General features: G+C 39.8%; 1 protein-coding gene across 4 annotated transcripts in view; it reads right to left on the bottom strand.

Annotated features, from left to right (window-relative positions):
* The window catches only part of sptbn2 (spectrin, beta, non-erythrocytic 2), a 38300-nt gene extending 31661 nt beyond the window's left edge, over positions 1-6639 (bottom strand). For 3 of the 4 annotated variants that reach the window (XM_070917948.1, XM_070917949.1, XM_070917950.1), the window contains exon 1: positions 6483-6639. In XM_070917948.1, coding sequence (XP_070774049.1) covers positions 6483-6639 — 157 coding nt within the window. Of the gene's footprint in view, positions 1-398; positions 525-6482 lie in introns of all 4 variants that reach the window. The other variant, XM_070917947.1, reaches the window with a different exon arrangement.
* Between the last annotated feature and the right edge of the window lie 12056 nt (positions 6640-18695).

Here is an 18695-nt window from a genome sequence, read left to right as displayed (position 1 = left end):
CTACCATGGCTCTCCTCAGTTCTCTGCACATTAAGCTCTGAAATAGTACCGAACTCAGAAGAGTCTCTTCAACTTCTCACAGGTAATCACTTATTCCAAAACAATGCTGAGCTATTTGGGGACTGATTTACAACCCAAAGCACCTGCTGTAGGACTACTTAATTTCCTGTTTCAACAAACAACAGGGTATATGTTAAAGGGTAACCCTTCTCACTCTAGGACCTTCTCATCAATAACTTTTAACATTAACAACTGCTTCCATAAGCCACACACCAAAGAACTTGGGACTCTAATCTGTGACGTCAATGGGACAACCGTTTATTCAAATATATTGGCTTAGCTAACATAAACAAACTGTTGGATAAATGTATATTACAAATGGTCAGTATGACTCTTACCTTGCAGCTGTTTAAACCTCCCCTCCAGGATGTTAGAATATTGCACCTGATTAACAAATGCTGCTGGGGACAAGCAGGGCTCTCTGTCCCTGTGTTCCCACTCCATGGCCTTTTTTCTGGATCTCTCTCCTAAATATTCCTTTCAGATACAGAGTGAATGGGGGTTCTCCTGCATAGCACAGCAGGAGCAAACTTTCCCACAAAAAATGTATCAAATAGTTTAGGGGGTTTTCCAGAAGATAAAAGTTTTGTACATCCAAAATGCCTCAGTTTGTCCTCTTCTAGATTCACCTCGAGCTTGAAAATGTTGTCGCCTGTTCTTTTCTTCATCTACTGTATGTCCCACCTTGTCCAATGAAAACAGCAGTGAGTGCACGGGTGGAGGATTTTTTCAAAGAATCATTTCAAACAAAACTGAAGAACAAAATGTTCTCTTGTTTCACCTCCTCCTGTGAAGAATTCCACCACACTTGTGGCCTCTGAGCAAAGTAAAACCTTTTGGTTGCGCTCCCTCGTGGTTCTAGCAAAGGAACACTGACTATTCCTTCCCTCCAAACTCTGAACACGCGTTTGCTGGAGCAGAGCACAGCAGAGCAGGCTAACCGGCCGTGGTCGGATAGCTGTGTAAACAAAGCCTGCTGTGCCGTCTGAAAATTGTGTCATTTGCATAAGGTGCGTTTGAGGGAGGAGCACAAAGGAAGAACATGGTGGAAGGATGAGGGGAGGGAGGAGGTGTAGAGGTGGACTAAACCATTAGAGTTCTTTGCTCAGTGTAGCTTGAGGGGGATTATTTAACTCCACCTTAATTCCAGGGAGCACCGGGGTGTGGCCTGCCAAGAAGGTATATCACAAAAGTCCCCATCAGATTGCTCCTTCTTACCCTGTTGTCTCGCTGTGTGGTTCCATCTTATTTCTATCACTCTCTAAGACCAGATTTGATCTCTCTTTTTCTGCCTTATGATAAAGCGTTAAGACAGGAAGGAAGTTGTTGAGTCAGTCTCAGCAACACAACAAGCTCTTTCCTGCCTGAACAAGATTTGAAATTGTGAACTTGTGTCTGTTTGTCAGGCAGATGGTTAGGCAGAGGTGGGGGAGGGGATGGAAGTGAGTCATTACCTGTCTTTATTATAAAACTACGCTGTACTGACACATTTGATGTCTTACTAGATTAGGGACAAATATAGAAATGATGTCTGGCACGCCTCATTAAGAAAGTTCTTTTTTGGCTTTCTGAAATGTTTAATATGGCTGATTTTCCCCCCACTGTCAAATTAAGTGATTATTGGCAAACACTGGAGGAAAATAGACTTGTATTTTAAATTATACTGGGATTTGAAAGTTACACAATAATTATTTTCCTCCATCCCTGAACAAAGGAACTCCATGTCATAGAAACAGTAATTACAGCCTTTTAGTGCATACTTCAGATTCTCAAGTAAGTTTATGTTTACTTAAATCTGTGTAATACACACCAAGATTACTGTCAGCAGAAACTATACCTTAAGAGATTATAAATATATTTTGAAGGGTGAATATCGTGTTGAATTTAGGTTCATTCAATAGGCAGCTACAAGAAAGGAATTACTATTTCTTGTAGCTGCTAATTAACACCTAAAATGCAACACCAAGGCAAAGTTACAGATGTACTAAATGCCTGTGTGTGCAGAAATTACACAAGACTGTAAACACAGTGTGGACTAAGGTCACAGCCTTTCTTACAAGGGGATGGCTTTTTGGTCTGGTCAGGGGGCAGTGGTAAAAATGTCTGGTTGTTTTTTTGATCCTGATGAGCAGGGAGCATCTGGATGGGTCTCATTAGAGGACCAAATGCCCCGGGCCTTCTGTGACTGGGTGTTTATGGAGGGGGACCGAACTAATGAGATCCAAAGAGAACACACTTCCTTCTGAGGAACAGAGGCTATGCTACGGTCACATGCAGTGAGAAAGGAAGAGCAGAGAACTGGTAAACCACAGTAATGGCCATTAAAGATCCCATTGGGCATATATCAAACATCACAATCCCAATTAACATGAGGGGCAGATGTGATGACAGGTTTGTGTGTCTGGCATATGTGTTTTCCCTAGACAGTGTCCTCCCTATGCAATCCATCAGTCGTTCGGATATGCTAATAAACAAACACACTGGGTAGGATTAACAGTTATTTTCTGAATTTTGTGAAATATGAAATGGAGTCTGCCAAAGGGAGATGTGGGAGAAACTGCTGCATTGAGCAAACTGGAATTAAAGATAATTAATGATGGTCTGGTGTGGTGAATGAACGCAGATGAGAAAGAGGGAAAGATAGAAGTTGCTGGGGGAGTAAGCATTACCAGAGGGAGAAAGGAGAGATCTATTGCTGAGCATGTATATTTTATCCATCTTACGGCACAACCCCTTGTAAAGGACCTGGGGGAGGGTGGAAGGCTGGACTATATGCCAAACACTGGCAGTAAATATCTAATTTGAAGGGGAATCCCCCTGGAGCAAGTAGGGTTGATTTCTCAAGCGTCCCACAATCATCCAAGTCTTTGTCTCAGTATCTCCAAATGTGAGGGTGATTGATATTCTATTATTCATGCTTCTGTGTCGTCTTAATTCATTATATATACACACAGCAAATATATAGGAATGGTATGTGTGCATTAATTGGCGGTTTCCAGATTTAACTGATTTGTCATATCTATGATAATGATGTGGAGTTAATAAAAGACATATGGATGGCCTTGCTTGTTCCTTCTATGGAAGCTTCCACAAGCAAATACATGTAACTGAGTGTGTGTGAAGCAGGGCGTTGCTTTAAAAAAAAAAAACACATTTGTATTGCTTGCCTTGCTACCCACACGGCATAGGAGAGTAGATAAGTGGTTATTAATGCAAATAACAATGATCTTAATACAGCGGAGGCTCTCTACTGTGAAACAAGCGGCAGACGCTGCTGTCACACCAGGAGTAAAATGATTTTAATGGACCGGAAGGGTATAAGAGGTGTGAACCAGGAAATGAGGAGATCATATTACAGAGACAAAAGCAGAGACTGTTTCATTGAGAGAGACTGTGAGAGAGAGATGCGCAAGTAAGCAGCAGCTTACATGATACAGAAGGTCTTGACATTTGTTGATAAGTTGTAAAAGGTGGGCAGGAGCTGTGCCTAGGGGGAAATAGCTGCTACAGCATGTCAAAGAATGTGCACATCAAGCCCACACTTGTCAAATGGAAATGGTATCACAGGTATTCAAGTGAGAGTACACGCATGCACACACGCACGCACGCACCCGCGCGCGCACACACACACACACACCTCTATGATTTTATGACAGCAAGACATAGAATATCTTTAAATACAGTACCATGAGTATACAACCAGGCAACACCCAAGTGTGTTTCTGTTGGCATGAGGAATGAGTCGGGCTGTATTTGTAAGTGAAATGAGGGTTTATCTTTCAGAAATACTTTGACTACAGCGGTGGCCAAAGATCAGAGCATGTGGTTTTGGCTGATTGTGTGTGTGTGTGTGTGTGTGTGTGTGTGTGTGTGTGTGTGTGTGTGTATGTGTGTGTGTGTGTCTTGGTGCCTGCCTGTTGCTCCCCTCTGCTGGGTTCTCCATGATACTGCAACTTATTTTGACTAATAAGAGAGATTTTATCCTTAGAATGTAAAACCAGGAAGGTACAGGGTAGATAAATAAACACACACACACACACACGTGCGCACACACACACACACACACACACACACACACACACGCACACACGCACACACAGAATGTACTTAAGGCCATCAGGATTTTCATCTGGGTCATCTTAATTGGAGCTTCCAACAAGATAGGCTGGCCAGAAAGACATGTACCTGCACAGCTTGGAAGAATGTCAAGACTATAAAGCTGCACTCAAACCAACATTAGCATTGCATCAAACAATACAGCCTCCTCATTCATTTGAGTCCAGTAGGCTCCAGTAAGAGCTCCAGCTCAAAAAACACCCAGAAAAAGTTAAACCTGGATACACTTTGTACATTCATGTAATGGTTGGTTTTAAAAAATAATAATTACATAAATGGACTTGAGAGAACAGACTAACATTATGAACATTTTAGATGGCTGACTTATATTTAAGTGTTGCCATATGGATGGAGGATTTTCACCACACCTGGCCCTAGTCTGGCCTCACCACCTCATTCCATCCCTGCTTATTGCTCTTTGGTGAACTGACTATACAGCTGCCTGGCTTTGTCCTCCTTTCGGAAGTATTTCTGTCTTGCCCTATAAAGAGAGAATTGTGCCTTCTGGGACAGAAAAGAATAAAGTTTGTTACTCAGTCTACAGAGCCTAATTAGATTTGTGCAGATTACTGTTAGTCTGTGATTTTGTCTCCTGTTGCATATTTTAAAATGTAATTTTAAGAGTTTCAATAATGGCCTAAATATAAGACAATGTTGCCTCAAATGGTTATATTTGAAAAAAGTAAATATAAAAGAAAAAAGTATTACAATCAAGAAATAGAGTTCACAACCTCAGATGTTCTGTTACTGGGTGAGACCATCCATAGAGCACCGCTAGTTAGTCAGCCCTGTCTGCTCATGATATACGATTTGACGTCTCCTGACTACTTAATCTGTCAAGCCTCCAAGAAAGGGGCTGTCAAAGACTGTGATGTTAGAACATGATGAGGCAAGAAAGGTAGACTGAAAAATGTAAACAGTTACAGAATAATTTCTGGTGGTGCCAAACCGGCTGCCACCAAAAGCCTGACATAAGAGTGTGTCAGTATGTGACTGAAAAATATAAATAAGAATTCCTTAACCAGAGCCATTATACAGGTGAAAGCTTTGGACATTACCAAACAGCTGAATTTACTACGTTATACTGTTTCCCATTGAGATGGTAAAATGTAGGGAAAAATGTACAAATACTCAATTTTATTGATTAACTTTAATCGCTGATTAACTTAACCCCACTTTGTGTCTGTGTAAGATTTCCCTCTAAAAACTACGCAATGCCATGAAGACATGTCAGTTTTATACAGTAGCACTTGAATCGGTAGGCTCTAACAGTAATATTAATTAGTTTGATGGAGAAATTACAGAAGACAATTACAGAATTTTGCTGAATGTTTCTTGCATTTGATGGTGTACTTTTTAAGTCTTTTGACTGTAATTTTTGAATTATCATAACATCATTTGCAACATACTTTTCAGCTCAGCAGGATTTAAATGGACCCAGCAGTGCAATTTGTCCATCAATTATAGCTAATGATTTGAAAATAAGCTTTTTTTGCTCCTTTCATTTTGCAGCTCCCTGTAGCTTTGTGGTGGAGACTGCTACACATATTATTATATTTATTACCAAAACTGTTATATAACCTCAATATTCAAAATTTTCTTTAATTAATTATTTAATGCATGTGGGTTTAGATAGTCAGATTTGAAGGATGGACTGTGACCACCACCTGATGGACTCAGTAACATCCCTTCTGTAGTTACAAAGGGGCTTTTAATTAGTGGCCACCCAACAAACTAGTATTTCTGTTGAACATCAAGGGAGTAAACGCTGGAGTGAGTCTTGAAAAGTTGCCAAACACCTTTAAGATAATCCAGTCTAATACAACAACACTACTAACTGCAGCCTCAAAAATTATCATAGAGCTGAATCAACACCTCTCTAATAAAGTGTCATAAAAAAGTAAACATCATAATATTTACAAAGGTAGCTTTTTGGCAATTGTATTTGACTGTGCAGGTGTACCTTATATAATTCATTATATGAGAATTATATAATTGAATATAATGGTAACTCAGTGTGAATGCTTCAGAGGAACCACTCTAAACAGGTATGGCAAAACTCATATCTCAAGACTCAAATAGTACACTTTTGTGAAGTTCAGTATTATACTAAATTGAAAATGGGACTGCAAGCCACCCCCTAAGATTATCATTTTTGTTGTACAATGTCTCAAACTGTGACAAAAGAATAATGTTTCAAACAGAACCAAATGTTTGTCGCTCATCCTCACAGACCTACAGTACACATAAGTGCATGATGACACCATGCAAGCATGTACATTGGTGGGGCCTGAGGTGTAGCATACCTGCGAGAGCTTTGATGCGTGAGCGCTCGAAGAGGCGTGCTGAACTGTTCTCATTATCCCAGTCAGTCTCTGCAGCCAGGTCCCAGCGGTTGTTGATGTCATTGTACTGCTGCTGGATCTCCAAACTGTCAAAGTCTGTTGGCGAGATGGTGCTCATGGTGTCCAGGCTGGAGAAAAACACATTCAACCTACAATTCAGACACAAACACACAAAAGCATCCAAAGTCAGTGCATGCAGAGAAGGAAGAGGACATTGCGTGATACCAGAAGCTTCCCAAGACTGACCCTTGAAATGTTTGCAAGCTAATGTTGGGTAGATGGGAAGATTCAGTTTAGAAACGGAGTATCTATTTCTATTTCATCAGGGGCCAGATGATGTACTGTAACATACATCACCCACACTATCCTCACAGCTGCACTCTTTTTATATGCAGTCATATGCAAATAGCAGCTTGGACAGTATAACTGCCAGAGTGTGGCATGAGATAAAACCTTTGAGATAAGTTCAGCAACCGTCATAAAGTCGTTAAGCTAGCCAAACAGTAATTATAATATAATATAACTGCTCCTGTAAGCCAGCACAACTCAAGTAATCTAATTTTACCCTGAGTGTTGATGGCAGAAACAACCTCAATCTAGACCTGCACATGTGCAAAATCTATAAAGCTAGGCCCACACCCTTGCAAGCAAAGCCAGTGCACACATACAGCAGTACATACACAAGCACACACACACACAAACCACATTATACATTAGTCCTGGGTGGTACTGAAAGAATCAAAAGATAAAAAATTATTAAACAAGTGCCTGAATATCATGAAGCAATATCTAAGGATGCCTGTTGATGCCATCAGACGATATTTCCAATAAACAAAGTTTGCAATAAAAATCATTAGTAATGTGTATAAGATAATTTAACAGGAAGTGACATTCACTGGTTATTTGACTCAGCTTTAACAGTCAAATAAGCTTGGAAATGCCTGTCGGGGAAAAAATATTTTTAACCATTTTACAACATTGCAATAACCAAAATCCCCAGACTTTACCTAGCTTATGTCACAATATTGCCAATATGTGCACAGCTGTATGTATATCATACAGCTGTGCTTTGACCACTTTTGATACAGTTGCTACTTTCACTCTTTCCTCAAAACATGAGATGCTTGTGGCATGCATACGCATCCTTGTGCAAATGCTGGTAGAACATATGATACAATAAGTGTGGGGACATCAAAACATTGCTCTGCAGCCCGACTAGTGGTCAAAAACCCACAGAATAAATATTCTCAGTTCCCGTCCTTGCACTCACTGCTAGCCATGCAACATCCCTCCTATCATGGTGTTTGTAACAACTCAGCACCCAGGAACAAGGGTACCCTCATATGGCAACAATCAATACTTCATAAACCAGGAGGTCAATTCCACCCCCTTTCTCCAACTGGCTGAGTCTCTGTATTTTTCAGACAGATTTAACTTGAACCAGCAACAAATGCATCTTTACACAGATTAAAAGGGACGTTAACCCAATCGTTAGCAGCAAGGAAATCTGATACTTTTACATACATTCAGATAAAAATATACTCAGTCTGAATAGATTCCCACCTCAGACATGTTTTATTAGTAATAGTGTTTCATTTGTTAACGATTTCATTCCAACTAATTCCATATGACCAGACAGATCCTGTCCTAGGTATTATGCACTGACACTCAATGGGGGATCTACATTAAGATTAAACCCCCCACCAGAGACCCATTAACTAACTGTGGCCATTAGTTTAAGAGCATTGAACAGATTAATAGACAAGGTTGAGCACTCAGTTTGCTAATACCTGTTAGTTTATCTTTTGTTGTGTCTGGCAGCTGTGGCTGATTTGTATGGAGATGATGGGTGAGAGAGAGGACGGTGGTAGAAACATGCTGGGGCGTTGAAAGAGGTGTTTCTAACCCTGTCCTTTGGTTCAAGGTTCAATTCAGTCATTTAATGCATGGAAACTGCAGTCCTCACATTTGGTTATATCAAGTATCTCCACCACGTCTGGCAAAATGAGTTTAGTTTAGTCTGTGTTAGATTACATTGTACTACAGCAAGAAGATGGAAGGAACAGATTCCAGGGAGCAAATGAGGTGCTACTCCAGAGGAGATTAATCAGGCCAGCTAGGCAACACATTGCACATTAATGAGGCTACGTATTCATCCTCTGTTCTTTTCCACGAGGTATGATTGGAAAACACTTGGACTAGTCATGCCATGCTAAGTCAATGCATCCTCTAAATCAAACCTGGAAATCGTCAACTGGCAGAACAGATACTTTATACTGTACTCTGCCAGTGTAAAGCCGGGTTGGGTTCATATATAGTGCCTACATCATGAAGTGCAAAAAACACATAATAGACAGGCAATGCCAAAAGGGGGAATGAGGTAGTGCAGATTTAAAAAACCTAACTTCAATATAAAGTGTTCTACTCAGAAATCACAAACATCATTTTGCAGCACAGTATTAGCTATTCTGTCTTGGAACTGCAAGAGAGTTCAGTCACAGTAATTATCTGCTGCTGTATAGCATGGGGGCGACTTGATTTGTCACTGAGCCACATGATAAGGCTTTATTGTGTTGTTTTGCATTTATTGGATAGTTTACTGTATATATACAGGCAGCAAAGAATTACATTATAAATTATAAAGAGGGGGATGAGATACAACAAAGGTCCATAGCCACTATCGAACCAGGGATGTTGCAGTTATGTGGTATGCCGTTTAGATCCATTAGGCCACCATGATGCATTGGGCTTAACACACAATGTAAGATATATAAACATTGTCTTTCACATAGTAATATAAATTCACTACTATTTACAACTACCACTATTTTACATTTATAGACTTTGATATCAAATTGAATTGCATTGATGGCTTCAGTTTTTAAATCAACAGGCCATGGCTTTGTCAATCATCCCAACCCTAACCCTACTATTAATAAGCCAAGTCAAACAAGTCACACACATTCTAGCTATAAAAAAAATAAAACAAAAGCTTGGCAAATCCTATTAGTGACAGATTAAGAAGTGGCTGGGAATAGAAACTAAATGCATGGGATTAGAGAAGAAGGAAGAACAACGCCTCCAAACTGCCGACCTGTCACCTCTCAACTCACTGGCACCCCAGGGCTTGGTTGGGGTGCCAGTGGTGGTGTCTTGAACTCATTGAATGTGTCTGTGTGTGTGTCAAATTATGGGGCAAATTAATGAATGAATATTACAGGCAGGTCTACACCATGTGACTTATTGTAGTGTGGTGCTGCTGACAAAAAGCTAAGTGGTAAGATGGAACACAGCTCAAATAACCAAAATGTCACAGCATGGAAGCAAGAGCCACAAAGAGGATACACTATCCAGGACAGGCCTGGCAGCAATGAAGTCCATGACAATCTGTCTTTGGGAATGGACTAGGGTGGGGGCTGGAGGGGGCAGGACCATTGAGGTCACAAGAGTCTGGCAGTGGAAAATGGAGGGCAATCCTCCCCTTGTTGTGGGTAGGAAGAGGCTCGGCTCAGTGTCCGCACTAATCACTCCTCAATGGATCAGACAAACAATCCCCTGACCTACTATGATACAACCTACTATACTCATCCACCCACACACACAAACACAGTGTGGCACAAAACCACACATGCAAGCTGAGCTGACCTACTACACCTCCACCATCACCACCAACCCTCTCACACACACACACACAGTGCTTCTAAAAGCCATACAAATCCACCCACTCAGCATGTACTCAACCATACAGTGTATCAGCATTCAGCACACAAAGCAGGTCGGTTCAACACCTACAATCATGCTAGCCTGACGTGACGTACAATTGCCTCCCCCGGTCCAGAGAGAAACCAAATCAGAGACAGAAAAGAGCCTCTAAACTATAACTTTGAAATGCTAAAAAGGCATAAAGGAGCCTTTTCAGTCCATTTTTTTTACAAACCTTCGAGAGACATCAGATGTTAGCCCCAAAGATACTACAATGCAACTTCCAACAATACTGCTCATATCTGACAGAGACACAGACAGGCAGGCAGTCAGGCAGATGTAGCACAAAAAGGGGGCATAAATGAGGCTCTATGAAAGAAAATCCCCTCAAGGCCTAATCCACAAATACATAACAAAAGACATACATTAATGTAATGAAAGATTCAGAGACTGCTACGGATCCTTCATATGTCAATATGCCTTTGAAAAAATGACTCTCTTAACACTTACTAGTACAATCAAGACAAACAAAAATATAATGCAAAAGAAATCAGGGCTCCTGTTACAATCAGCCTATTATAACTGGGCAACATAGCAGTGCTGTGTCGACACAGATTCATTTATAGTACGTCTGCAGTATTGTTATGAAATATCCTAAAGTTTGGTAACAAGTTATGGCTTACATGGAGACAAACCTTTTCAAAACATGACAGCACTATGCTTTCTTTAAACTCAAAATAGGAAAGTGGGGCATAAGTATCACTGTTCGGAAGAACAGTGCTTCTGAAAAGAAGAAGAGTGAAAGTGGGGCACTGAGGAATGTCTCAAGGCTAAACCCCAGCTTCTGACCCGGACGACACACATCAGGCTATCGCTCACAGCAGACTGACACCGGCTAAGAAAGCAGGGCAGGGCCAGCGGCATGATAGGCAGCGCCACCACCTCTTTCTGTCTCACTCTCCGTCATCCCTCCTCCCCTTCCAGAGCTGCTTCCCTTCGCCCAGCTGGTCTGTTTGTCACTGCACCCGTTAATCAGGGAGAGAGGAAAAAAGAAAAAGAGCCCACAATCAATTGCCTGCAGGGAATTAGGCCTGTGCACATTAGCCAACCACACTGCCACCGTGCACCAGGGGAATAGGGTAGGCACACACACACACAACCACTCCCTGTAATGCCAAACAAAGAAGCCTTACCATGAAACTCTAAAACCAGAAGCCACAATATGATACTAGTATTCAAAATACACAATTATTAAGTTTAAAATATTTTACTGAAAACATATTATGACTTTAAAGCAGCCAAGAGCTTCACATAAACACATTTTAATGAGTTTGAGTTCAAGCTGAGGTGGCACCTCTGTGTTACCCCAATCAGCCTGCTGTGATACTCAGATGATACTGGTGGGTGGGGAGGCAGATCCCAAAATGCAGCGCACAAAGCCTGCCCCGCCAAACTGGCCCCATACAATGGAGGAGTCAGCAGAGAGTTGAGGCCAGCCATTCGAGCCTTTCCTGTTTGCAGGGATGAGGCAGCCAGAGGCACATATGCATCAGAGGCCCCTCCACGGGCTGCTGATCCTGGCCTGAATGCCCTGCTGAATAGGACAGCAGAGGTCCTTTGTTGACCTGTAGCATCACATTCATCAAACACTCAAGTGGCCAGCATGCCCTCCACACATGGACATAGACAATTTACTTAGATTTGGGCACCAGCTCTGTATACAGCACAATGGTACGGTACAATACAATACATTAAGTATTCAAAAAATTTTGGACGGCTGTTTTTCCTGTTTTTTTTTTTTTTACTGATTTCTTGTAAATATACATTAATCTAAATGCATGATGTCATTCTATTTATAGGAAATATATATCATTATTTTTCAGCTGTCAATAAATCATATTCATACTCAAATTCACCATATTAAAATACAATCAATTGAATGCAACCTTTGTGGCAAATATACTCTTTTACCACAAAGGCAGTGCCATTCACTTCAAGAATTCATAAATAGCCCTATAACAGTTTAATCAAAATCTGTCTCATCAGTCGAGAAATGAGAAAAGCAGGACTTCACATGACATCATATTGAGGTATTGTTATATCCTTTAGCTACTCCATGGACAATGAAGGAGTGTCTGGTTTGTAAACAATGTCCTACATCTCATATGCATGTCATCTCAAGGTATTATATGACTGAAATTTGAGAAGTAAACCATGGACCCTTATGCCCTAAATCATCTTAAGTAGTGTCACAGTAACATTTTTCCAATGATTCTTCTGTGAAGCAGTACAGCATTTCATATCACAGGTTAGTGGATGTCAAGCAGCACTTGTTTATCTCTGTCAATGAGAGGCATGAGTAAACAATCAGTGGGAATAATAATAAGTTTGGCCCTTCCAAAGCATTAGCCCATTTAAATAACGGGACTACTTTTTCCACTTTTAGATTCAGAAGTGCCACAGCATGGACAAAGCATGGCACACGTTATAGTGGTTGCTGCTTCTGTTGCTGAATGAGTCCTGAGCTTAGCCTCTGCTTTGAAGTGCATTTGGCTGGAAGTCACAGTAGCAGCATCAATCTCCGGTGCTGCCAGAAATTCAAATTAAAAACATCAGTGAATGAAATATTCATGCAGATCAGGCTAATCCACCGTGGATTGGTTCTTGCCATTTTAAAACACACAAGACCAAGTGCAAGCGTAAGCACTGTCGGCATGCCTACAGGTCTGCTCCTGTGTGTGTGTGTCTGTGTGGTGATGCTGATGCATGGTGCATGGTTGATTGAAAGGCTCACAAGGAACAAAGCCTAGAACAATTAAGAAGCTTTACATGAACAATATAAAATACCTCACACCAACAAGACCATTCAATATAGACGTGAATATGGCTACATATGAAACTACAGAAGAACCCCAGAAACACGCATTTTCATTAACTGCTCTCAAACCATTTGTTGATCCCCACAAATCTCCAACATCAACAGTCTATGTGCATGTGCAGAGGATGTTTTTTAACCTTTGTATCAGATGTACTTAATATTTTGGGTTTTCTTTTCCTTTTTCTTTTCCTAGACCTTAAAAACTATATGCAATGTGCAAGAATTTTATCTTCCTTAAGCTTCATAATGCCTGTCTGCTGGAGTTTAATACAGTTTATTATTACCAGTGACTCCATTTTAACTTCAACAATTTGATAAAATATGTTCTTTTCATATGTAAAATATGTGTTCCTTTGGTTGCCAGTTAACAGTAGAATAAAACAGGAACTACTGGTATAGACTGAAGGATAGCATGCATTAAAAGGTCGGAGACCACACTTAAATCACCAGCTGACGTTCTCTATAGTGGTGGTGTAAAACAGCTGTTGACTGAAGTAGTAATAGCTTGTGAGCATTCATTTAGCAAGTTGCAATATTTGGTAAAAACATGTTGACTAGTTAAAAGCAAGTCTTGCAGCACTAAGATACTGCAGTCTTTAACCGTAATTTCAGAGTAGTTTGAAAAGGCTTACATTGGCAAACTGAACACAAACAATGGATAGTTCATTGGAAACTATTTCCTTTTTTTGTGAGTATCCAAATAGTGAAATACTGCCCAGATCAAAATGAGAACAGTTAGAATGGCTTGATATAGCTCTATATTGAATTGGCAGCGAGATGTTGCACTTTCAGATTTGTGAGGGGGTGTGCAACAGTTTGTGACCCTGTGAAGCACAGGTGCAACAACTGTTCAGAATTTCTGCCTCTGCATGAAAAGTCTGCCCCCGCAAGAGGCACTGAACGTAAAACAGTCCTCCCAATGGCCTAATCTTTAAAAAGGGTAGATTTATTAATGAAGACTGACTGCATACTGTAATATATAATAGTTCAAAAAAATAACAATAACAATTCAAAAGAAACGAGCATGTTTTTCAAATGATTGTGTGTCCAGCTTCTGGCTGCTGTCATATGTGCCCCTGTAATGCCCTTATTCTTTCTCTCTCTCTACTTTTCTGACATCATTAAAAATAGAGATGAGTAGACTGCCCGTTCCCTTAACTATTGAGTATTTAGCCGTGTTTGTGATTTCAGCTATTGTGTGTTACGCAGTGCCCTACAGTTATCATACTCTCACTTTCTAGCAGTTTTGTAGCCTACAAGCCTGAGCCACAAGGCTTTGGATTTAAATGGGGTCAGACTCATACCAGACATGGCTAGTATTTCCAATATTTCCAAAGGAAATTAGCAAACTCATCAACAGTAATATGAATATAATTTATTTCAGTGGTATAGACAAAAAAGAATGCAATTTGAAGTTAGTGCAGACCATTGCAACAGCCATGCTATACAGAAGTTTGGAAAATAATTACCATGGAAAGCTGGACACAAGTGATTTAAAGCCCACAGTATAGGCAGAAAACTGCAAGCCAGCTATGTTTTTCTCTGGAATGTAAATGCCATTCAAGCACTAAAATACTTTTCAATCAACTTTACTCTTTACTTATAGATGCAAGATCATTTGCCATTTATATTAATGACACAGCTCTCCTAGATGCATATATTATGCAGATGACACAGTTGTTCAAGACAGTTCTTCAGTTTATTTTTCCTCAGTTGGTTTTAAGATAATTTTACATATTGCATCAGTGTGTATTTAAGAAGTTGTAATATTAACATTAACATTCATTATTTAATATTAATATTAAAGAATGAACATTTTGAAAATAACAAAACATGACATAAAGTATGTTCTGCTGAGTGAAAACCTCAAATGTATCTCCAGAACTTTTCAGGAACAAAGTTAGAATAGCACTATTCTTGTCCTGACAAGGGTTTTAAAGAATACAAAAAATATTGTAGATATTTTATTATATGCATATTATTTTTCCAAAGCTTTGTGTCTATTTTCTTTTCAACGGTTAAAGCTCTCGGATAATTAAGGATGTGTCAAGTGCCAAACGATCTCTTCAATTGTTTATTTTATGACGACAGTTTAAAAAAACAATCATTTTGACCTCGAATCATCATCAATGTCACTTTCTGCCCTCACAACACAGAGCACATGTGCCAACAGCATTTCAGTGGGTTCACATTCAACACAACCTCATGTGAAATAATGGATGGATAAATAAATGTGGAAGAAAGCACAATAACTACAAATACTAAACTTGCCACTGTTCTGTGAGTTGTTGTAGTATATAGACCTAAAAAACTAAATGTTAAATGAAGAATTGCACATCAGAAAGCAGCACTAGTTACACAAGCCATACGCTGGGTTAGTGATATGGTTCACTGCAGCACAATGAAAGTGTGAATGGCAGGAACTGAAAAAAAGCTTGTTCGGGGGGGATTTTGAGAATCAGCACTATGGGGGGCCCACATTCACAAAACCCATTCCATTGTTCAGTGCTGTTCATCTAGCCAGCCATCCAGCCAGCCAACTAACAGCCATATCTCATCCATCTATCATCACAACCCGTCTGTCTCTTCATCAAAAACCCTCAACAGTTATTTCAACCTGTGGCACTGAACACAATAACAAAGTGTGATCTCACTAGGATGTTTTGAGCCAAGAGTTATCAACAAACACTATATAGAGTCTAGTGAAAGGATATTGGTGCTCATATTGCAAAGCTGCAATGACTTAATCAATACATTTGAAAATAAGACTTTGTGAACTCACACAAACAATATCTTTCAATATCTGTATTCTAATTGGCCAGCATATATAATCAACATGAAGAACAACAAGGCTCAAGTTTGGATGGCGTTATGCACCGCTAATAAGGATATACTTGATACGACTGCAGATATTGTCTGAAAGTTTATCGCATACAGGCATTAAATGCATTTGTATTACTCCTCATAGCAAGTCATGGCTGATGTTTGTGTAAAGAGACAAAAAAAAACACAAAAACTGCAGAATGGCCAATAAATTATTCCAAACACACTGTGTGTTTTGATGCACAGTGTTATTGTCCTTGTAATTTCCACATTTGGGGTTTAGTCATATCACAGCTGGCCTCTGAGGCTAGATTTCAGCCACAGCTCCAAAGGGATGTTGTTAATTATTAAACATACTGTATGTGGCCTGCTTCAACCTCACACCTAATGCTGCCTACAGGCAATGCTCCATGACCATCATTTCAACAAGGTGAACAGGAAGAGGAAAGTCATCATGTCGCCCTCTGGTGGTACAACACCAAGCTTACTGAAACAAAGCCTGATTTCTCTGTGGGGAATATTGTGTAAATTTAACAAAGAATCATTTATTGGTTGCCTTTAAAGCAACCAGATATTTAGCTTCGTATTCTTTTAATCTACTAGAAGTTGAAGTGCATAGATGTTTTACACATAATTTAAAATGACTGATGTATGAATTATTTGAAAAATTAAATCTGTCTGTGGAAAGATAAATTGCCATCTACTTCACAATGAATGTGACTGTATGGGCGAGTGATATTGACATTTTAACAAAAACTCTTGATAATCTCTAATGTAAGTGATATAAATTTAGCAATGTGGATATGATGGCCAAGAATGTAGAGATATTCATTTTTTTTTTTATCAGAATCAGAATCAGAAATACTTTATTCATCCCCGGGGGGAAATTAGACAAGCTAGACTAATAATATTAATAATATTAAAGGTAAACTATGTCACTTTTTAGCTGTAAGTCAGCCCATAACATCAGAATACTAGCTACAGAATATCACAACATAGCTAAAATTCCAGGCATGTTGTTTCATATCATAGTGTTGATATTGTATCCAGATATCGTTGCTAAATAACAATGAAATAAATGAAAAAGAGACATTAGGCAAACCCAAGGTAGGAAATGAAAAGGAAAAAAATAAAGGAAAGCAATAAACACGGGTAAACATGAAATAATTATAACCAAATTGCTAAACTGATCAAGTAATTTATGCTATTGCTTATTTAGTTGTCTACTAAAATTAGACATGTATCTATATTTAGAAATCAACTTAAATGACATAATTTTGTCAAATCTAGTCTTCCATATACCCAATGTCCTGGCCACAAAGGAAAGGAGGAGGTAGGGGGAGAAGGAAGAGGCATTTAAACCATAACAGAATGAACTCCTGGCTTTCTATCCCACCCTCTAGATGGCTGCAATTTAATGCATTCAGCGTGCAATCAATGTGTAAATCAGTCACTGAATATAAAGCGCGTTGAAAACCTGAGGTGGGTTGTATTGAGAACCACTGTCATAGGATAGTAATGGCTGTCCTGTAATGGAGAGGCCACAGGTTAGGTTCCACAGAACAGCCATAGCTCTTACCAAAGAGTCCTTGAAAAACACCTAACCATTCCTGACCTGCTGTTATGTGTTCTAGCCAAGAACAGCAATAAAATGCCATCAATGTAGATGTTTTTCACTGATACAAGTTGGTCAACCCTTTGCATGTAAGAGGAGCTTCCCACTTGGCAATAGCCAGTGTTATCCCTCTACTACCATACACGACTGTTTTTCTTTTCCTTTCAGCCCTCTTTCTCTGATTTCTCCTCTATCTATCTATCTATCATTTATACAAAAATCTCAAATGGCTCTTCAAGAATGATGATTAAAAATTTCCTTTCATAATTATGCACGCCCATGTGTTTTTAAGTTCTGTCATGATAATGGGCTGATGTCTCTGGGCCATGAAACATGGTTGTGCACGTGGTAGCCGGCAAATGTCAGCTCTGTAAAATTAGAGGTATTGCCTTAAAATGCTTTACGGGAATGTAGCTTACACTTTTTAAAACAACTTGATCTCTGGCCTTTGTTTTCAATGATCCTTTGCTTGTAAGCCCACCTTTTAACACACTTTTACCTGATGCATCCCTGCTATGACTCACATTCTAGGCCAGGCACGCAGTATAAATCTCAGTCCTATCATAACATAACCACACAGCCCATAATGTCGAAAGCAAAAAACTGCAGCTTTACAATATACCAGCACTATACCACATAACGCTACTGGCAAAACACTAGTCACAATAATCTGGCGAACAGGCAGGCAACCAGGCTTGGTTGGCAGATGTTGAATCAAAAGATCCACATGCTGGTTTGTACAGAACACGCAGATAAAATGTGGCTCCGTTTGACATCGATTCAAACAAAGGCAAGAAGAGACAGGCATACAGAGAGATGGTTCCCAATAACTAACGTAAGGCGTTGCAGCCAGATACACTTCTCGACAAGGCAGCCAACATACCAGGATTACATAGGGGTTTATTTTAAACAGCATCTCTTTCAGAGTTTCAAAAACGGCATTAGCTGCGATACAATAACGTTATCTGTCGGCTGGGACAGCTAATAGCAGTGGCAAGCTAACAGCAGTCACCTGAATATCACAGACTCCCCTCTCTCATTAGCTTTGTTATTAGTGGGTAGCCTACTGGTGGTGGAGGATAAAAAGACAAAAAATAAATCACGCTTACCCCTTATTTTGTCTTCTGTTACAGTGGCTGTCGATATTATTACTACC

This window comes from Enoplosus armatus, chromosome 13, assembly GCF_043641665.1.
Source record: "Enoplosus armatus isolate fEnoArm2 chromosome 13, fEnoArm2.hap1, whole genome shotgun sequence".
Lineage (NCBI taxonomy): Eukaryota > Metazoa > Chordata > Actinopteri > Centrarchiformes > Enoplosidae > Enoplosus > Enoplosus armatus.
The sequence above is the reverse complement of the archived record's forward strand: the minus strand, read 5'-3'. Positions and strand labels throughout refer to the sequence as shown.